Source organism: Columba livia, chromosome 5 (genome assembly GCF_036013475.1).
Source record: "Columba livia isolate bColLiv1 breed racing homer chromosome 5, bColLiv1.pat.W.v2, whole genome shotgun sequence".
NCBI classification, from domain to species: domain Eukaryota; kingdom Metazoa; phylum Chordata; class Aves; order Columbiformes; family Columbidae; genus Columba; species Columba livia.
Genome location: NC_088606.1, coordinates 48,363,699 through 48,386,294, shown reverse-complemented (window position 1 = coordinate 48,386,294; position 22,596 = coordinate 48,363,699). Strand labels below are relative to the sequence as shown.

General features: G+C 40.6%; 1 protein-coding gene across 1 annotated transcript in view; it reads right to left on the bottom strand.

The window, feature by feature from the left end:
• SLC1A2 (solute carrier family 1 member 2) overlaps window positions 1–22,254 on the bottom strand; it is a gene marked incomplete at its 5' end in the record, with an annotated part of 28,637 nt that extends 6,383 nt beyond the window's left edge. Inside the window, 7 exon segments of the mRNA NM_001282830.1 lie at window positions 1,585–1,779; window positions 5,846–6,079; window positions 8,877–9,003; window positions 11,976–12,144; window positions 15,569–15,819; window positions 18,774–18,926; window positions 22,115–22,254. Of these exon segments, the coding sequence (NP_001269759.1) occupies window positions 1,585–1,779; window positions 5,846–6,079; window positions 8,877–9,003; window positions 11,976–12,144; window positions 15,569–15,819; window positions 18,774–18,926; window positions 22,115–22,244 (1,259 nt within the window).
• Between the last annotated feature and the right edge of the window lie 342 nt (window positions 22,255–22,596).

Sequence of the window (22,596 nt, the reverse complement as noted above, 5' to 3'; positions counted from 1 at the left end):
CACACTTGTGCTTCTCCAATAATATTTATTGTGGGAGGGGGCAGATCCGTGGGTTTGTTCTGAGAGTTGTGAGAGAGTTGCCTAAGAGTTTTGAGCTCTGTAAGTTGGTTAGGACATTCAAATATTTGGACTGGTGCTGTTTTCTGAGCTCTACCAAAACATCAAGGGTACAGAATCCTGAGTTTTGATCATCCAGACTTGCTGAAGTTCAGTGGCTACAGGCTGAATTTTAAGGGTGGTTTATTTATGTTACTTGAAGACTGAATTGTAAGGTAATGGCTGGAAGTGGTTATTATCAACTACAGAAGAGTAAGTCTTTGTATCCAGAAGTCCCACAGCAGAAGACAGTAGTGTACCAACCATATATATAAATCACCCTAGATGACAAAACAAAATTCATCTTATTGTTTCATAAATCCAAACCTGTCTTTGTTTTTGCCTCTCATTTTTTGATGAAGACCTCTACAGAGAATGTATGTGCTCCAAATATTTCTAAAATACAACACAGACCATAACAAATATCAACATCATGAAAAATAAAATTTGTCAGAGAACAAGTGAAGGGGCAAAAAACATGGAAGAGAAAGAAAGAGAGAGGGAGAAAAAAGAAAAATGGAAAGGAGAAAGGAACAATAAAAAAGGAAAAAGAAAAAGGAAAAAGGAAAAAAAAAGAAAAAGAAAAAAAAACCCACATAGAATTAGATATCCCTTTGCAGGAGTTTCTTCAGTGTTAAAAGGCTTTAATAAAAGAAAGGTGGGTGAAAACTAAAGGAAGAAGGCAAACTTGGTAGCCTTCACTTGTGGTTTTCATTTTAACTATTCAAAATGTTAGGCCTGATGTCTTCATCAAGTTTTCCATTGTCAATTAACTTTAGTTGCAGCAGTCATAGCTTTGCCGTTATTTTTTATTAGCCACTCTACCTAATAGGTCTTAAAACTCCATTACAGTAAAGAGTATTCAATCACTCTTATCCATTTTTAATGGGCACTTTCCTTTGCCTATCCAGATATTCAGCTTAGTCCTAGATATGACAATTTGGTATGAAAAGATTTGAGCTAATATTTGCTGGGTTCAAGATTAAAAGTCTAGGAGTATCCAGATGATGCCACAGGTAATCTCACCCTCAGGCTGGGCTGTTCTTTTGGTTTGCTCTTCATCATTTGGTTTGCTCTTCATCAAAGCCAGAAAAAGCACAGGCAAACGTAAATACTTGGATAAATTTTCTAGGTGTGTTTTTTTCTTCCAATGTATATAAACAGATACATTCTAGAAAGTTAATGCTCCATATATCACTTGTAGCATCCCTCTATAATAAAAAAGGCATTGTATTGGACTGAGAATGCTGTATTTCACGTTGCATTGTCAACTGCAAGATCATGTAAAACACCACTAGCATGCACTAAAGCTGCAAATGATAGAAAATGCATGTCACCAGAAAACCAGGACCTATGTGTATGACATTTCTTTGCATATCATTATTAGAAATCCATGGATTTCATACTGAATCTCACAGTAACTGAGAAGACATCCAACCCAATGCTTCACATTTTACACTCTGTAGAAACCAAGTATTTTTAACTGACCTCACAGTAACTATCTGGCCCCCATCCAGCTCAATTCCATTCATCTGTGCTATGAAGATGGCAGCCACAGCTTCATAAAGAGCAGTTCCATCCATGTTAATAGTTGCTCCAACAGGAAGAACAAATCTTGTTACACGCTTATCAATGCCTAGATTTTCTTCAAGACATCGGAATGTGACAGGTAATGTTCCAGCACTGAAGGAGAGAAAGCAAAAAAATAGAGAAGACAATATAATAAATACACATAAGGGAGCAAAGTCAGAAATTTTGCTATAATTTTTTGCATTTTCTACTTCCACTTTCTGCTGTGATTCAAGCCTTTTTTAGCCAATTTTTAAATTAAGCCTACATTTAGGTGGATGTGGGACTGAGACCAAGACATGAACCCTACTTGAAGGAGAGATGAGAGGCTGAGAAACTGTAGATGAATTTTTCAGACTAATTTATGAATTATTTATTGAATTTTGTTCAAAAAGATAAGTTCCAGATGTTTTCTGATGGACAGTGTGTGGACAAATCCTAAATTTCTTTGATTGTAAATTTGCTTTGAATGGAGATCAGCGCCACAATGAGGAATGAAAAAGCTAGACAAAGATACAAACCATGAAGTTCCCTGACACTATAGTACAGAAGAGGATACGAAATAGGGCTGGAGAATAGGAAAAGATGTGAAAGAAGGCTGGAAGAGGAGAACAGCTCCTTGCACAGATCCATAGTGCCTTGCTTTTGCGGGAGTAGTTCAGGCTATTACATTCACTTGCTCAAAATAAAACATCTTCTAAAAAAATACTGCTGAAAACAGAACATTTTTTCTTCCCCCCCCCCCCCCCCCCACCCTGTAGATGCAAATATCTTCTACTTCTTCCCTCTCCTGACAGGTTTGCCTGCCTCAGGCAAAGGACTTGCTGCAACAAACATGAAAGCCAACACAGGAACATGTTTTGGTTCCTTACATTTCTGTGTTATCTCTGAGGTCAAGTCAAGTCCACTACTAAATGAAGTTGTTTGTTGTCTGAGAAGCCATTCTGAAAAGAAAGCTGACCTGGGGAAATTCCTTTTAATTGGTATTACATACAGAAGCTGCTGGAGCACATCTGTTGTGGTTTATTTGTGGTTGTGCCAGGGATTTGAATATATCAAACTGAGACTGTTTCTATGTAAACAGGGAACCTGTGAAACATGATAGTGGAATTTCAGATACAAAGAGCTGGGAAGTATCTTTGGTTCTGGATTCCGAAAGCACCCAGAGTGAGACAGGGCTGAGTCAGTCCCTGAGCCTCGCCAGGCACCCTCTGCTTAGTGACAGGGATGTAGTTGAGTTACCACCTCTGGAGGTATTTAAAAATCATGTGGATGTGGTGCTTAAGGACTTGAGGATCTTAAAGGTCTTTTCCAACCTAAACAATTCTATGATTCTACAATTATATTTGCTTTCCTTCAGCTAAGTTGGCAGAATTTCTCAAAGGTCCTCACTATTGTATCCCACTAATTCTGGTGTCATTGCCCCTATAAAAATATTAATTTGCTCATAGAAGAATAAAGAACTAGACTCACCAAATTTTCTCAGATAAATACTGGCAGCATGTTCTTGCTAGTGCCTTGCAACTTCAGAGTTTTTCCAATTCATTCATTAGTCCACTATCATAGAGATGCTTATTGGGTATAAAAACTGTACTCTTTCCATTTTATAGATAATTAAAACATGGAAAAGGGAGATTAAGGAATTACTGAGACAGCTAACTATAAAAATATAGTGTCATAATAAATGTTCTAGGTTATCTGGAAGAAGCATAAGGCTGATCTATCTTATATGGGATCTATGGAAAACCCAAACACTTCTGGATTTGCGGATGCCTGAGTCACTTCCTAAATCATTCCTCTAGTCTCATATCTATGGAAACACGAATTAGAAGAATTAGATCCATGTCTTGCTTTGCACAAGCATACTCTTTGCTGGGTGAAGAACTGGCTGGATGGCTGGGCCCAAAGTATTGTATTGAATGGCATCAAATCCAGTTGGAGGCCAGTCATGAGTGGTATTCCACAGTGCTCAGTATAAAGGCCAGTTTTGTTTAACATCTTTATCAATGATCAGGATGAGTGCACCCTCAGTAAGTGTGCAGACAACACCAAGTTGGCTGAGACTGTTGATCTGCTGGACGGTGGGAAGGTTCTACAGAGGGATCTGGACAGATTGAATTGATAGGCTGAGGACAATCACATGAGGTTCAACAAGGCCAACTGCCAGGTTGGGTCACAAGAACCTCATACAATGCTACAGGCTTGGGGAAGAGTGTCTGGAAAGCTGCTTGGCAGAAAAGGATCTGGGGGTGTTAATCAACAGCCAGCTGAACATGAGCTGGCAGTGTGCCTAGGTGGCCAAAAAGGCCAACAGCATCCTGGTGTGCATCAAGGATAGTGTGGCCAGCAGGATTAGGGAAGAGATTGTCTCATTGTGCTCAGCACTGGTGAGGCTCCACCTTGAATACTGTGTTCAGTTTTGGGCCCTTCACTACAGGAAAGGTACTGGAAAGAGTTCAGAGGAGGGTGACAAAGCTGCTGAGGGGTCTGGAGGGCAAGTCTTATGAGGAGCGGCTAAGGGAGCTGAGTTTGTCTAGCCTGGAGAAAAGGAGGCTCAGGGCAGACCTTAGCGCTCTCTACAACTATCTGAAAGGAGGTTGTAGCATGGAGGGTGTTGGTCTCTTCTCCCAAGTAGTGAGTGACAGGACAAGAGAAAATGGCCTCAAGTTGCGCCAGGGAAGGTTCAGATTGGATATTAGGAAAAATTTCTTCACAGAAAGCATTGGTCTACTTCTGTTTAGCCTGTAATTCAGATCTGGTGGTAAAGCTAGTAGTCAGGTAAACCCATATGCTGGAATCACTTAAAATCCCCTACACTTTTACATTTCGGTACTCCAGCAGAAAAGCATTACTTTATGCTAAAAAAACCTCACAAAAGTTGTGCATGGATACTACAAATTTTGTACTGAAAATCTAAGTAGAAACCCAAACACTTCAGTGAATAAAAGCCTTACGGAAATTTTGGTTTAGTGAAACTCCTGGCCAGACTATATCTCTTATAATCCAGCATTTTTTATCACAGAGACACAGAATTGTTGAGGATGGAAGGCACTCCTGGAGGTCACCTCTTCCAACCACTTTGTTCAAGACAGAGGCAACAAGGGTAGGTTGCCAAGGACCATGCCCAGACAGACTTTGTGTATCTCCAGGAATAGAGACTCCACAACTCCTCTGAGCAAACCATGCCAACATTCAACCACTGTCACAGTATATCACAGTAAAAAAGATTTTTCTTGTGTTCAGATGGAATTTCTTGTGTTTCTTGAGCCCACTGCCTCTCATCCTGTCACTAAGCACCATTGAGAGGAGTCTTGCTTCAGCTTCTGTACACTGTCCCATCAGTTATTTATGCACATCAGTAAGGTCACTCCAGAACCTCCTGTTAATTGGGGAGATCCACCCAAACTGTTCATCAGAGCAGTTTGGGTGAATCCAAAGAGGCAGATGAATTATAGTTCTTACAAGAAATTCCTGAAATCAAAGCAGCTCAGTTTTCTGATGGTCGGTTTTGAACTAGGCTTTTTTGTTTTCACCATTTTAGTTGAAATGAAAGATTACATTTCATTCAGAAATAAAACATTTATTGAAGAAAAACATTTAAAAATATGTTATTTAACTGAAAAATATTTTCAATACAAGATCTACTGACTGCCCCAAAGCAAATCATCAATTTATTACTGAGTTGCCTTTATTGAGTCTGAAATGCTCAGCTCTTCAGTGATGACCTCTTACTCTGCCAAAATGCAGGAAAGAATAAAATGAGAGGTTTTCTAACTTATTTCTTGAAACCTAGCACTTTTTATCTTTTTTTTTTTTTTTCTTCCAAATGAAACCAGACTGGTCTTAACATACTTTCAAAATAAATGGTTTATCACTGTTTCCTAGTTGAGGAAACAAGTACAGAGGTAACACAATTTGCACAAGTCATTTGGCCAATGCCAGAAAAAAAAACAAAAAGAGGGTCGCCCAACTCTCTGCAGTTGGCTGTACAACCTTTCTAAAAAATCCTGAAGGTGTGTGCTTATTTTTATTCATTTCAACATGGCTGGATTAAAACCAGTTTTTATTCAATGGCATAAAATTATTTTGCAGTGAAGGTCAGAACAGCAGATGCACTATCTCTAAATAGTAGCTAATAATCTGCTAAAAAATAAAGCAAGCTGTTATTTCTCAAGTGTACCTGGAAGCTGTGCCTAGTGCTGTGATCCATGCCTGGAAAATCCCAGCAAGGAATGAAAATGGGCTTTTCCTTGTTATTACAAAGTAGAGCAGAGGTAGGAAGATCCCTCCATGGATAAGAAGACCTACAATCACAGTGACCATGTACATGCCAAGTTGTCTAGCAACTACTTCTAAGTCCTTGATTGCAATGATTTTTCCACAGATGAGGCAAGCAATGCCCAACGGGGAATACCTGGAGAAAGAGAAAAAGCATAGAGAGAACTAGGCTTTGCAGCGTAGTCATAACAATTCTGCTCAACAGAGTACACACTGGAGAAAGAGTAGGGGGCTTTCAGGATCAACACTGAGATGCAGAACAGGGATTGACGGAAATTCAGCGGATAGCTATCAGACCTTTTTAAAAAAATAATGGCCATCTCCAGCAAATTCCCTATCTACTTCATTTTATTCCATCCCATCTAATGGAATATGCATTTCCTGAATAGTCCGTGATCCAGGAATAACATCATACAATAATACTATTATGTAACACAGGTGTGGATCATTATGAATAGTGGTGTATTTGTTCTTAATACATAACTTTACAACCCATTGCTTATCTGGTTTCAGGGAGTTGCATTATTTGCTTCAGTAAAATTATTTGTTGAAGTGAATTGTTTTTATCTAGGAGGCTGCAAATTTTTTCATTATTTTCTTTAAATAATTCGGGCAAATGGTTTTTAGTTTATGGATTCTTCATTAATTATGGGCTTTTCTTACTTAGAGTAGGGTTTTTGTCACCTCAGTCATGTGATTCCCTGATGGCATAAATGCAACTTTTAAATAGGATGATAATGGTAGCACAGTTTGGTAATAATAATAAAAAAATAATAGATATTATTTAAAAACATAATAATCAGCTACAGTGAAAAGTGTCTGAAAGTGCATGGATAGAAGAAAATCTTTATAACTGCACTGGTAAAGGTTAGCATATTATATAATTTTAAAAGACATTCACTTTCTCTATCTGTTTTACAAAACTGAAGCTGGGAGAAAGTGATATGTGTAACATGTGGAGAAACAGTGAACAAAATGTCTCTCTGAAAATAAATGGTAATGTTTATTTCAAAAGTGATTAGTGATTTGAATGCCTAATTAAAGACAATACAAAGGAAACTGACTTTCAGAATAAAAGTGCTCCATGTTTTTTGTAAGAAACATCTCAGTCTCTCAAGCAATGTGCCCAAAACCTGGAAAGTCCTGTCACTTGAAATGCAAGGCTAGTTGTTTTACCAGTTATCATTAAAAGCCATGTTTCAATACGCTTGATGAAGCATATTTCTTATAAAGAATTACACTGTGTCAGAGACAGATGTCTGATTTGGTTTAGGTTTGTGTAGCAAACCAGAGAGTCTGAAGTTGCCATGGGAATTTCAGCTCTCTGTGCAGAGAAATAATAAACCAAATAAAATGTAACTCTGCATAAAGAAGTCCATTTGTCTTTACAAACACACATTAAAAAAAACCCAAAAACCTGCTTCTGGCCACAACAGTTCTTTAAAAACTCTAGAGAGAGATGAGCAAGTGGAATCCCCAACACCAATCTCCTTCCTCATGAAAAGAGAAATAAAAAGCATATCATTAAAAGTAAACATTTACAGTGAATATCTTGAAACTTGAGTTATTTCCTGCCATTGCAACACTGACTACTAGAAAAAACCTATACTCTAGGCAAGGTATTATGTCTCGAGTGTAGCAACTGGTGTTAAGTGAAATAATAGCAAATTTTTGTTCTTGAAGTGTTAATGAGAGCATTGTCACTGTCTCTCTATAGAGTTGAGAGAAGCAGGTTATGATAACTGTGGAAATCAGCAGGGCTTTGTGTTTTTATGCAGCAGGATTATTTACAGAAAAGCAGAAGCATAACAGGAACACAAAGTCATTACTTCAGGCTCTTTCTTTTGTGCTACACATTTGCACATTGCTGTTAGCTATCATCTGCATCACTCTTGCATTACAGTCTCCCTTTGAAACACTGATGATGCTGAAGGTGTGCTTCAGGCACTCTGTTCCCTTTTCTATAAATTGTGTCCATCTATAGCCTCAGAGAGAGGCATACTGTAAATCAGGAAATCACTTCCAGGAACACTAGGGAATCATGGGCAGCAACGGAGCATGATATGCATGTATCGGAATGGCTATTTCTGCTCTCAATGACCTAAGAGATATAAACCACAGTAGTACAATGCCAAACAGAGCCATGCATTTTTATGTTCTCAAAAACTGGTTTTGTGTGATATGGCTGCACTTGGCACTGTGTACAAATAGCTTTGGGGAAGCCCTCAGAAGAAATATCTCAAAAAAAAAAAAAAAACAACCAAAGAGAATCCCCTTCCAGAAATATAAACAAGGCCTCAGTCTCAATTAGGTAAAGTTACTTTCTTGAAGGCAAGCCAGGCACCATTCTTATGAATGATTATACTTTAAAAACAAGAGAGATACCTTCCAGTGACCCCATTGCAGCGAGGTTGTAAGACACAGATTCTGCAGTAAATATGGGTGGAGGGACTACACATCACTGAAAACCACTGGAATTTTATTTGGTAGTAAAGTATTTTTAGTACAGAAGACAGTGAGTTAAGTGTGTCTCCAGGCTGCTTTGTAATTATACCTCCTAGCTAATACCCTGGGATTACGCTGACCTCTCAGGAAGATTTGGATGTTCTTATGTAGGGCATTCTTGCTTGCTTAGATATCCTTCTATGTAATTATCTTCCATAATCAATGTGGCATTTGAAGGCCTTTGCTGGTACCTGAATGTATTGGATTTCAGTAAACAAAACAGAATACCTTCAGAAATATTTCACATTGGGTCCTAAATAATACTCACCAAATAGAAATAATGCTGCTGTGGTTCTAACATACCTGTCAAGGCTTTAATAAATGAACTATTTAATTACATTGTTTACTAACAAACTGTGGTTACTATATGCTATACTAGGGCTTTTTAAAATATTTTTTTATTCTAGAAGTTAGAACTTTAGACTTACCACATGATCATAGTTACTAACTTCATTACAATCTCATTCAGGATGTTGAAGAAATCCACCATCATCTTGGCCTGTTCTCCCATTTTCCCCATAGCAATGCCAAAAGCAATAAAGAATCCTATCAAACCTATTAGAAAAAATGGCAAGACAAAAAAAAAGCAAGTTCTTAGGAAGTTTTTGCACCTAGTCAATGTCTTGATACTACCTGCTAATCCAGTTTTCAGAACTATAGTGTATTACACATCTCTTGGGACTTTTATTAAAAATGGACTCACTCTCAACTTTCATGATGATATTAAAACACCTTTTATTCTTCAATATTTTACTAAATCCCAATTTCAGAGCCCAACTATGTCTTTTTTCTTTATTGATTCCATACCTATACCATAATGTTTTCAGTGTCATGCAACTGTTAGAAGCTTCATCGCCCCTCGTAAATGGGAGAGACAACACAGTACCATATCATGACTCTTTGTTGCTAAAACAGTCACTAGACACCACAAGCATTTTTCTCAAGCTTTACAAAAGTCCCTTGACAGATCCAATCTACAGACTAGTCAGTCCTGGAGTACAGGGAAAAGTAAAAGCAGCCCCAGAACATAACTTTTGCAGGCCATCAGTATTCCAGTTAAATGAAGAAGGTGGGGGTGCGAGGAAAAGGTGGGTATTGCACTTTAAGCTAAACCACAGAACTTCCATTAAACAGATTAACCTCACTGAAACCAGCTGTTAGCAGATACATAATCATAGAACTCAGTACAATATTTGGCTCCTAAATTTAAATGCTAAGGTGTGAAAGTCCAGAGTACTGAACTATCACCATGAAAAACTAAGTGGATCTGTGATGCATTACTTCAGAGCTGTGTCTTCAATGCTAATCTTTACCGTGGAGCAATTTTCAGTGTCCAGAGTGGGATTATTAACTGATACTGATAGATGGTTTGAATCTTCAGCCACCCTTTGAGGCCAAACTTTCAGTCATGACGTGAGTTCAGTATTTGAACAAATGGGTGAACTCATCCGGGAAATTCCTAAGGAAAAACCCATCTGGACACAAAAGCATTCAAGATAAATGAGTTTCAGCTACCAGTACTCTGAGAGAAGACAGGCTATCCCATACCCTCACACTGGGTTTAGCAACCAGACTTTTTTTTCTTTTTTTAATGCAGTCTCCTGGATATAAACTCATTCTTTAGCACCAAGCTATCTTTGTTGAGTCACTTAAATAGGGAAATTAAGCGTATAAAGTGTGTTGCAGAGCACAGAGAAATGATTAAAAGCTTTTCAAACACCAAGTAGCTTCCTGGAACTCAGACTCTGCATCAGAAAATGTCAGTAGGTGGGTTTTTTGTTAATTACAAAAGAGCTGCTACATTAGTCACAAGAGTCAAGTTGGTTCATATTTGCAGGAATTTGTCTGGCTTGTACAGTTTACGCAAGCTGGATGGCAGTTCCCCAACATTTTCACTTCTTCTTTCAAAAGCAAACTACACCAAACCAAGCCAAGAAACTGCAACATTTGAGACTCATTGATCAAAATATTACAGCAAATCCCCCACCTAAATCATGTATTCCTTTTCTGTAGGAATCATATTCAGCCTCCTAGTCATTTTCTTATCCATGACAGACCCTATGCAAAACAAGTCCAGCACTAAATTTAATGCAACTCCCACATTAGAAATATTGTTTAATTTTAATGCATAAGCAGAGCTCCAGGAGAGAAAAAAGCCGGTAAGGGTAACAGCGTGAACAACAAGCTGCTGCTTCAGACAGGGTGTGCAAAATGACAATTTGCAGCTTTGAAAGGAAGCGGCTCCTCTGCCCACAGGTGTTGAATGGAAGGAAGAGCCACAGAGGCAGGCAGAATACAGTGGCTCCTCACTCTTGTAGAGAAGGATGCCTTGCAGAGAAACAAATAATTTCTGATCAGCTTACTGATGCAATCTCCCCTACATCTAAGCAAAGCAGCCTCTGCCAACCAACTCACCACTACCTGGAGAAGATCTGCAGGCACAGCAGCCACTGTGTCAGCAGGAGCAGCTCATCAGGTATAAGAAGACTGCCAGGGGCCATTTCCCACTAAAAAGTGATGGCCTAGTGGTGAGATAAAGCAGTGGTTTAGGTACTGCCACATACTGTCCCACTTGGAGGACAACACCTATGAACACAGGTGTCAGTCTTAGCCCTGTGGACATGCTGCCACAGAGCATGTGTATCTTCAAGTGTAGGCTTGTCAATGAGGCTACAAATTGAGGGCTAATTTGTGACTGACTTGGCCCACATCCAGAAAGTAAGAAGGTGAAGAAGGAACATTCATCTCTGGGCTGACAAAACAGTGAGTCTAGGCACAGAGAAGAAAATAGAAGTGGTGTGGTGGCTCTTTGTTCCCCTGTGCCTCTGACTGAACAGGTGGTTCAGGAAGGAGTGGGAGACAGGCAAAACCTTTGTACCACCCTCACTTGCTGACTTGTCCAGACAAAATGGCACGACAGCAGTTGTTCATAATTTGCAGCTGGTAAAGGTCAGCAGTCAAGACGAAAAAAGGAGGGAGTTGTGACTCAGAGATGTGTCAAGCCTCTTTGGGATTATTCTGGCCCAGTTCTGGGTGGTGCAGTTCACACCCCACCTCTAACTTCAGGCACTGCCTCAAGCCAAATTTTAGTTCAGTGTGTCTGAGACACCTACTGGAAACAACTGAGCTCCAATTCATCAGGCGGTGGGTAAAGCACCAGCTCTTAAAGCTCTCCCCCATACTGTTTTGCCAATATGCGTTAGTATAGGTAGGCTACTTCTAGGATGAAAGGATATTTTGGTTAGTTCCTACATGCTTCCCCACTGTATTCTAGTTAATACCTGCAAAGCTGCCAATCCAGAATAATTCACTTTGTTGTTTCTGTGATACAGTCATATTTTGAGTAAGACCACTAGATTTTCATCTCAGAGACCAATGGGCAGCCAGTAGGTGACAACATTTGATGATTATTTAGGGAGACTAAATCTGCACTGAAGAGCACATCAGACAACACTGGCTACCCAGTCACAGTCAAAACTGTGTCATACATACGAAGTACATGTTTGTCAGGCAAAAACTTTTCCTACCCAGGACATTCATGCCATCCTTAAATTCAAGTCCCTTCTTAATGACCAGCTGGGATTCTGATGGTACTTCACGCACTGTCTCATTCATCATAGCAAAAGCAGAGTCAGTGACATTAGGTGGTTCTTCCATGGGTGGTGGCACCAGCACCTTCTTGGTGACAGTTTGGATCTGAAAGCAATAAAAAAGGAGGATGAGAATGGAAACAGACAATACAATCTGTACGGGAAATCAGGAAATAAAAATAAAAATAAAAATAAAAATAAAAATAAAAATAAAAATAAAAATAAAAATAAAAAGAGTCTTCACTTGAAATTCCAGGGAACCATATTTTTAAAGGATTAGACATGCATTCCACAACCTCTTACCCCCTCTTCTAAAAATAAGTTTGTTTTTCAAATAGTTCCAAGAGTCACAAAGTCTTGTGAGTCTTTCTCATGACTCTAGTATGAAAAGCATGGTAAATACTTGTTCCTTACCACCATGATGTAACATTTTACAGCTAGTTACCTCCTTTGTACAGATGGTTCACAAATGGTGATTCACAGACTGTATGTTACATATTGACACCATTTGTTCAGCACCAAAAGGCAGGCATCCCTAAAACCAGTCACAGCAGCAACTCTGCAGTAAGGCTTGTTATTCAGGATGGCCTGCCCAGCTCAAGTTATCATGGGTTGGTAGTTAACTTGACTTAAAAACTTATGACATTTCCAACACTTCACTTGGTGGCTGCTCAAAATGGAATACCCACAGTTCCCTAAGCTCTCAAAACACTGTGAGTGACAGATAACAGAAATAATATCAAAGCTGCCAGATACCTATTAAATCAAATCTGACTACCTCAAAAAGAGAAGACATGAGCATCTGAATGGATATGGACCTCTCCTGGCAAGTGAATGGTACGGTCAAGGAAAAGCTTGGAAAAAATGGTAGGGGGAGAAATGAGCTTGAGTTTATGGCTAGGAAAATAAGGAAGTAGTGGGAAAAAAAGATTTGTGACTTGCTGCTTTTAGAAGAGATGTTTTCCTCCCACTTTACACCTTGAGCCTTTCCTGCCTCTTCATGGCTCTGGGACAGAAAAAAAAATGGTTGGGAAGCTATGACCAGTTTGCCATGGGTTCCCATCTGCTCCCTCCTTTCTTTGTTCCTTGTTTGAGCAAGGCATCAGAAAAAGTGCATTAGCCTTTCAGAGAACATTTGCACCTCATTTCTGTTGGGATGAACATTGCAGTACTACCGATGATGATCCAGATTCAATCCATATCTTTTAAAACCACAAAGTTTTAAACAAGCTTAGGTCTCTCCTTTCAAAACCTGCTGTCTAAATCTAGAGAGGGAGGTGTAGACAGAAGAAACATAGAGATTTGTGTAAGAAACTCTTTGGTTGTCCTAAACCAAACCATCATTCCTGCATATTTACCTTATTTTCAGAGCTAAATTTTATCTATGTTGTCAACACAATATCTTTTTAATGTGACGCATCCAGAATGTAAGAACAGAGTCCCAGAAATTGAACTTAAAACATAAGGCACACTCACAAATTCCAGTACAGTCACTTAAGTCAAAGGTCCTAAGCCCTTCTTTGCACAGGGTCACAGTCACTAAAAATGCTGAGCTTAACATTAAGTTTAGATTTTGCCAACAGTTCAGGCCAGAAAACCATTTGAATGTCACAATTGTATTTAGTGATGATAGTCCCATTCTCTTTCATGGCACAATAATATCCTAAGTCTCTGCTGGAATAGCAGTTTTCATTATAAATTATGACTTTCTTGTGCACCATACAAAAAATCAAGAGATACTTAAATCCCAGGATGATTCAGATTTTAGTTTGCAAGTGAACTATCTCAAAATTGCAAGTGGATCCCTTCATTACTTTCTGCCTGTTCAAAAGGGAAGGCATGTAAAATCCTCCCACAGACTATGGCTACACCGTACCATTGCTGTGCACCCTTCAAAATATTTCTTCACAGGATTTCTGAAAAAAATTGCTCCCTCCTAAGGCAACCTGGAAACAGTAGATGCTCATGGAGAGAGTCTGTATAAATGTAGGAAGAGAAAACATATGTTGACACCATCAAAAGCAGTTAATTTTCCACCTAAATAAATAGAGAGGCAAGTAAAGTCTAACTCCTCACTGAGGAGTTAAGGGCTAACAGAAGGCACAAGTTCCATCCGGAAAGGAGAATGACTCACTTTGCAAATGAAAGGTGGCTTTGTGGCAGCGGCTTTCACTGACAATTAGTTTGGAATCTGATAAAAGTCAACACTGGAAAGCCAAAAAGCTCAGTATCTTTCTTGACAAAATTAAAAAAAAAAAAAAAAGAAAAAAAAAGAAAACAAAAACAAAAACAAAAAAACCACCACACTGATATTACACACAATGAAAAAGCAATATTAAGGTTTCAAGAAAACTATCTTCTTTCTCCGACTTTTTGTCTTTTGTTGAGAAATCTGACCACTGTCAACTGACCAGAAATTTAATTCTTCTCTCTTCCACAGTTCAAATGAGGGAAAGTAAGAAAAAAACATAAGCACACTGCTCTCCCCTCACTCAGTTTTGCAAAAATACATTTCACATTACTTGTCATGTTTAGCCACCCACAGTTTGATCACGTGACTGACATTTCCATGATGATTTGGAAATGTTGAGAATGTTCCAAGCCCTTTTGGCAGCTCAGGTTGGCCTCCATTCTTCCACTCCACATGGTCTCTTCTCTCTCCGTCCCCCCACTTCATGTTATTCTTTGGCCATAACCACAGCTCCAACTATCATGCCATTTCACATAGGAACATTTAAGAACACGTTTGGCAACAAACCCCGTAAAAGCCCATAAAAAAAAAAAAAAGTCTGCATTATTACCAAACAATTTAGTTGTAGGAAAAAGTAGCTTACACAAAAAAATATAATATGCTTAAGCAGAAATTAGGAAGCATGCAAATTTTATCTATTTTACCCCTCAAAGTGAAACCATTTTGATTAAAAATTATCTACCTACAGAGCAAGTGACACAGAGCACAAGCACTCCTTCTTTCTCAGCATGCTTCAAACCTGGCCTGATGGAGACACCTGTAGGTGGGTCAGCCACTTAATTGTATTATCTCTACCTAGTCTGGACTCTACTACAGCAATAGAACTTATGAGATGTTGGGCTTTGTGGTACATGGCTACTGGCAACCAGCTGGAATCAAGATCATCCATATATTACAAACAGGGCATTGCAGAATCATCAGCTCTGTAACTAACAACCAAGATCAAATTCAACCTGGGTGAAAGACCCCATAATTCATCAACTGTTCAGCTCTAAGGCAGCACTCATGACTGTACATATTGTATAAAAAGTTAATAAAAAAAATGTAGGTTTACTTAACAACAAACTAAAAATAATCTTTAAAAAATCTATGAATTTAAATTACTACAACATAAAACAAAACAGCTATAAATACAGTTCTTTGATGTACCTGCTCAAGACTTAAGATGGCTATTTCTCTTTGCATCATAATTTCTGTCATTCACCTAAACAATTAGATTAACACATACCTGGTATGTAAAAGATATAAAAAAATATTCACAAGGTGTAGAAGGTTTTACCTGCTGAAAGCACGCTTGGACCAGATTTTCAGGGAACAGGTTTCGGATCAGATCCAAGAAAGCATCCAGACTAGATACTTCATCATTCTTCTTCCCTTGACCAAGCTGTCTCTTGAGTTTTGGATTCCCTGGATGGATGGCTAAAACCAAAATCACGCCCAGCACAGCAGCAATTATAGTGGTGGACATGTAGTAAACCATGGCTCTTGTACCCAATCGGCCACTTGCTTTAGCATCTAAACCAGATAGTCCTGCAGATGTTTTATTTTAAGAAACAAACAAATATATTGAGACTCAATATCCAACTAAACAATCATCAAACAAAATCCTTTATAATTCGTTAAGTTTAATGACTGCCTACAGGCGCCTACTTTTGTCCTTTTGAAATTCTCACCACTAAATAGATTACTGAAGCTTCTCCCTCCAGTTCTTATGTGAACAATGTCTGCTGCTACTAATTTGAGGAGATATCATACCATTCTCTGCCCTTGGCTGCTGCAAACTGGCCATGGTTCCTCCAGTGCATTGATGATAACTTCCTCATGCAGATGGTGGAGGAGCCGACCAGGAGAGGTGCAATGCTGGATCTCATCCTCACTAAAAAGGAGGGTCTGGTCGAAGCAGTAAAGGTTGAGAGCTGCCTGGGTTGCAGTGACCACGAGATGGTGGAGTTCAGCATCTTGTGTGGCAGGAACAGAATAACAAGTAGAATTGCAACCCTGGACTTTAGCAGGGCTAACTTTGGCCTTTTCAAGCAATTGCTGGGGGAAATCCCATGGGCAAGACTGCTTGAAGGAAAAGGGGCCCAAGATAGCTGGATTGCATTCAGAGATTGCTTCTTCCACGCTCAGGATCAGAGCATCCCCACACGTAGGAAGTCAGGGAAGGGAGCCAGGAGACCTGCGTGGTTGAATAGGGATCTGTTGGGTATGCTCAAGCAGAAGAGGAGAGTTTACAGGTCATGGAAGCAGGGGCTGGCCACCTGGGAAGAATATAAGGCTGCTGTTATAGGATGTAGGAAGGCAGCTAGGATAGCCAAGGCCTCCTTAGAATTACAGCTGGCGAGAGAGGTCAAGGACAGCAAAAAGAACTTTTTCAAATACATAGCAGATAAAACTAATACCAGAGGCAACGAAGGCCCACTGATGAATTGGGTGGGTGCCCTGGTGGCAGAAGATACAGAGAAGGTAGAATTACTGAATGCCTTCTTTGTCTCTGTCTACTCTGCCGGAGGCTGTCCTGGGGAGTCCTGTACCCCTGAGACCCCGGATGAAACCAGGTCAATGGAGGAGTCTGCTTTAGTCGATGAGGGCTGGGTTAGGGAGCAATTAAATAGTCTGGACATCCATAAATCCATGTGTCCAGATGGGATGCATCCGCGGGTGCTGAGGGGGCTGGCTGAAGTCATTGCTAGCCCGCTCTCCATCATCTTTGCCAAGTCTTGGGAAACGGGAGAGGTGCCCAAGGACTGGAGGAAAGCAAATGTCACTCCAGTCTTCAAAAAGGGCAAGAAGGAGGACCTGGGTAATTATAGACCATTCAGCCTTACCTCTGTCCCTGGGAAAGTAATGGAACAGCTTATCCTTGGTGCCATCTCAAGGCATATCAAGGATAAGAGGGTTATTAGGGGCAGTCAGCATGGCTTTACCAAGGGTAAGTCATGCTTGACCAACCTCATAGCCTTTTTATGAGAATGTAACAAGGTGGATGGATGATGGCAGAGCGGTGGATGTGGTCTACCTTGACACAGTCTCCCACAGCATCCTCACAGATAAGTTGAGGAGGTGTGGTCTAGACAATAGAGTAGTGACGTGGGCTGCAATCTGGCTTAAGGAGAGAAGCCAGAGAGTGGTAGTCAATGGTGTGGAGTCTAGTTGGAGGCCAGTATCTAGTGGAGTGCCTCAGGGGTCAGTACTGGGGCCAATATTATTCAATATATTCATTAACGATTTGGACGAGGGAATTGAGTGTACTATCAGCAAGTTTGCTGATGACACTAAGCTGGGAGGAGTGGCTGACAAGCCAGAAGGCTGTGCTGCCATCCAGCAAGACCTGGACAGGCTGGAGAGTTGGGCGGGGGATAACCTAATGAAATTTAACAAGGGAAAGTGTAGAGTCCTGCATCTGGGCAGGAACAACCCCAGGTTTCAGCATAGGTTGGGAAATTACATATTAGAGAGCAGTGTAGGGGAAAGGGACGTGGGGGTCCTGGTGGACAACAGGATGACCATGAGCCAGCACTGTGCCCTTGTGGCCAGGAAGGCCAATGGCATCCTTGGGTGTATTACAAGGTGGGTGGTTAGTAGATCGAAAGAGGTCCTCCTTCCCCTCTACTCTGCCCTGGTGAGACCCCATCTAGAATATTGTGTCCAGTTCTGGGCCCCTCAGTTCAAGAAGGACAGGGAACTGCTGGAGAGAGTCCAGCATAGGGCAATAAAGATGATTAAGGGAGTGGAGCACCTCCCTTATGAAGAAAGGCTGAGGGAGCTGGGGCTCTTTAGTTTGGAGGAGACTGAGGGGTGACCTTATTAATGTTTATAAATATATAAAGGGTGAGTGCCATGAGGATGGAGCCAGGCTCTTCTTTGTGGCAAACAATGATAGGACAAGGGGTAATGGGATCAAGCTGCAACACAAGAGGTTCCACTTAAATTTGAGAAAAAACTTCTTCTCAGTGAGGGTGACAGAGCACTGGAACAGGCTGCCCAGGGGGGTTGTGGAGTTTCCTTCTCTGGAGACATTCAAAACCTGCCTGGACATGTTCCTGTGTGACCTCACATAGGTGTTCCTGCTCCAGCAGGGGGATTGGACTAGATGATCTTTTGAGGTCCCTTCCCATCCCAAACATACTGTGATACTGTGATGCTGTGATGGTCTGGTTGACACCTCAGCTTTAAGAAGGCTAGGCTCATTAGTGTCATGCCATCTTATTTGCAAGGTCTAATCCAGCAATTATGTGAAACAGCATATTAAGAAATTTCTAATGTTCAGGAAGGTAGTATGTGTGCCTGTGTTTGAAAACAAATTCATTGGAGCATCTACATATTAAAGCAAACTGATTTAATTGGAAATTAACTCTAAAATACACACTGCAATTGCAAAATCCCTGACAGGATCACACTATTATTCTTCCTACATCACAGAAAGCAAACCAGGTGATATCTGCAGCAAGCATCTGAAAATATTTATGGCTAATAGATTTTACCTGTGATTAAACTGGAGATAATTAAAGGGAGGATCAGCATTTTTAGCATCCTCATAAGTATATCTCCTGGGAAGGCTATCAACATTATGATGTCAGGGTCAATAGGTGTTGCTAGACGAAGAAAGCCTCCACATAGAGCACCCAGGATGACACCTGGAAGAAGAATAAAAGAGAGCAGGTAAGTAACATAAGTATACCTGAATGCACATTGATTATGCACGATAGCCTAGCAGAAAAACCAGTTACACGAAGCCACTAACTTTTGGTGCAGAGACAGATTTTAGAAAGCTTAGCCTTCTGATTAATATGAGGCTGTAACATGCTTACTATGTATTTAATTATTAAAGAGAAGTGGTCCTGATGTAGAATCTTCTGCCAGCTGAGCTTACACCTATTGTACTACTTTGCTTCTGCAAATACAGATTTGCCAAAAACTACAACGTTATTAAGGTTTACTAACATATTGAGGTTTACTACCTGTGTAGGCCTTGCAATACATTGAGGAACAGTAAAATATAATTCATATAATTGTTCTACAGCTGTCAAAATTGAGGCACCAAGAGGTGAAATGATTTATATAAGGCCATACAGAACTGACAGAAGAGGCAGGGTTTAGGACCCAGCTCTTTGAAGTATGGGATCTATCTCACAACATAAGAATGGTACCACTTGAAAACAAGGTCAGCATGAGTAGCTGTTTTACAGCGTAAGAAAAACCCTGCGTGAAAGCTAGAACAGTCTTGTGATGAAAACAGATTCAAGTTTTATTTGGAGGGTTTTGGAAAAGAGTGCCTGATCAATATTGCACATACCATTGAAGAAAACTTGATTCTTAGTACTCATTTATTATTCCTTCCCTTTGATGGTCTGCATCATTCTCTTCTATTTGTGCTAATGTCCTCAAACCACAAACATCCCTTCCTGACTTATTTAGATTTGTACAGTGGTAACACCTAAACCCCTCTCTCAGGACTGAGAGGCCTAGGGAAGAAAAGACCATGCTTACTATAATAATATGGTACTTGTGAATGGCTATTTTATGTTTACATCCAAGATGCCTTACATCCTGATTCAAGTCTCAAGCGTAATGAAACTTGACAGCAAAGCCCAAGTTGTGATTTGCAGCAAATACGTCTCTCTGAAGTATCAGTTTGAAACAATGGAGAATATATGTATATTTAAAACTTTTTCTGGGACTGCATCAGTCACCTTCTAAATACAATTCAAAGAAAATGCTGTCTGAACACTTCAGCAGTATGGGTTTTGAAGGCTGAAAAATATGGATGTGAAATTTGCAGCGCAAGACCCGCTGCAGGTGGTCTTTCAAACAATAACAAAACAAAGTACTTCTGTGAATTTCCTGCATTTGGCTGTTAGGCTTTCAGTGAGAAAGAAACAGGCAAAGAGCCGGTGAACCCCAATGAAATGTCAAACTGTTCCATATTTGGAATCTGCTAAAGCCAGAGGCAATATTCAGGATGAGATCATGGAGTGGTGGCTTACAGCTACAGAGAGGGGAACATGCCTTAAAAGCAGCAGAGCATGACCTGAGAGACAAAAGATTAAGTAAAGGAAATTTTGAAGAGCTTTCATGCTTTGATCTTTTTTTTTTTTTTTTTTTCCCCAAATAACGGAAAGAAAAATATGTGTTACATTTAGTTCTACTGAATGACATTGATCTGACTGGTCTCGGGATTTAAATCATGCTCCATTCAAAGCCCGAGGACTGGAGGAAAGCTAATGTCTCTCCAGCCTTCAAAAAGGGGCAAGAAAGATGACCCAGGAAACTACAGGCCAGTCAGCCTCACCTCCATCCCTGGAAAGGTGATGGAACAGCTCATTCTGGACAACATCTCCAAGCACGTGGAGGAAAAGAAGGTTATCAGGAGTAGTCAGCATGGGTTCACCGAAGGGAAATCCTGTTTGACCAACCTAATAGCCTTGTATGATGGTATGACTGACTGGGTAGACAAGAGAAGAGCAGTGGATGTTGTCTACCCTGACTTCTGCAAGACTTTTGGCACCAGCTCTCACAACATCTGCACAGGCAAGTTCAGGAAGTGCAGCCCGGATGAATGCATGGTGAGATGCATCATGAACTGGATGGATGGCAGAGCTCAGAGGGTTGTAATGAATGGTGCAAAGTCTGGTTGGAGGCCTGTAGTCAGTGGGGTTCCCCAGGGGTCAGTGTTAGGTCCAGTCCTGTGCAACCTGTACATCAATGACCTGCATGAAGAGACTGCGTGCACCCTCAGCAACTTTGTTGAATTCTATCAGGCTCTTCTCTGCCCAGCCCTCCAGCCTGTCCAGGTCTTGCTGAATGGCAGCACAGCCTTCTGGTGTGTGGACCACTCCTCCTTTGGTATCATCAGCAAAGGCAAATGTAGGGCCCTGCACCTGGGCAGGAATAACCTCAGGAGCCAGTACAGGTTAGGGGTTGACCTTCTGGAAAGCAGCTTTTCAGAGAAGGACCTGGGACTCCTGGTTCACAACAGGTTGACCATGAGTCAACAATGTGCCCTTGTAGCCAAGAAGGCCAATGGTATTGTGGGGTCCATTAAGAAGAGTGTGACCAGCAGGTCGAGGGAGGTTATCCGCCCCCTCTGCGCTGCCCTGGTGAGGCCGCACCTGGAGTACCGCATCCAGTTCTGGGCTTCTCAGTTTAAGAAGGACAAGGAATTACTGCAGGGAGTGCAGCAGAGAGCTATGAAGATGATTAGAGGCCTAGGGCACTTTTCTTATGAGGAAAGACTGAGAGAGCTGGGTGTGTTCAGCTTGAAGAAGGCTGAGAGGGGATCTCATCAATGTTTATAAATATCTCAATGTGGATGTCAAGAGGATGGGACCAGACATCTTTCAGTGGTGCCTAACAATGGGATGAGGGACAACGGGCAGCAGACTGAAGCGCAGGGGGTTCCCTTTGAATATGAGGAAAAACTTACTTACTTTGAGGGTGTCAGAGCACTGGAATAGGCTGCCCAGAGAGGTTGTGGAGTCTCCTCCTTAGGAGACGTTCAAGACCCGCCTGGACACATTTCTGTGTGATCTGCTCTGGGTGAACCTGCTTTAGCAGGTGAGTTGGACTAGATGATCTCCAGAGGTCCTTTCCAACCCTAATCATTCTGTGATTCTGTAATGTAATGTAGTTCAGTGGTATAGATTTGCTTTGTGTTGTGTCAGTAATACACTGCATATGTGAACTAAAGTGATGATGCCTATGGGCATTCTATTTAATCTCTGACTGTTCATCTGGAACAGCTGATGACCACAGACAAGTCTGTGGTACTACATGAGCAAATGTAGATACACACACAATTTCCAGACCAGCAGATGTAGCTTACCGAATACAGTAAGTGTCAGGAGCAGATTCCTGTGGAGCGACTGGCAGAATTGCACACATATGTTCCTGGATCTGTACTCCACTGGATTTAAATTACTTTCATGCATCCGCACTTCTACTTGTTTAGGCATATTGTTGGCACTAGAATAAAAAATTAAAATCAAGTAAAAGTTATAGCACAAGATGCCAAAATTGAGAGGAAAATCTGGATTAGTCCTGGGGATTCTGATGCATATTCAATCATTTCCCACATTTCACAAACGTATGTTTACTGCTCTGAAGAAGTTTCTGAAATGGCAATTGTTTGTTCTTCTGAAGTTGCAGCCTTCCAGGTATTTTTTGTGATTGTCTCTCAAATGATCGAGAAACATACACACTTAATTCCTGAGACACACCATCCCAACTGTTTCACGGACTAAACTATTGGTCTTGAGCTGTAAAATTCAGTTTCCCCAAAGATCGCAGCTGTCTACTTAACTAGGA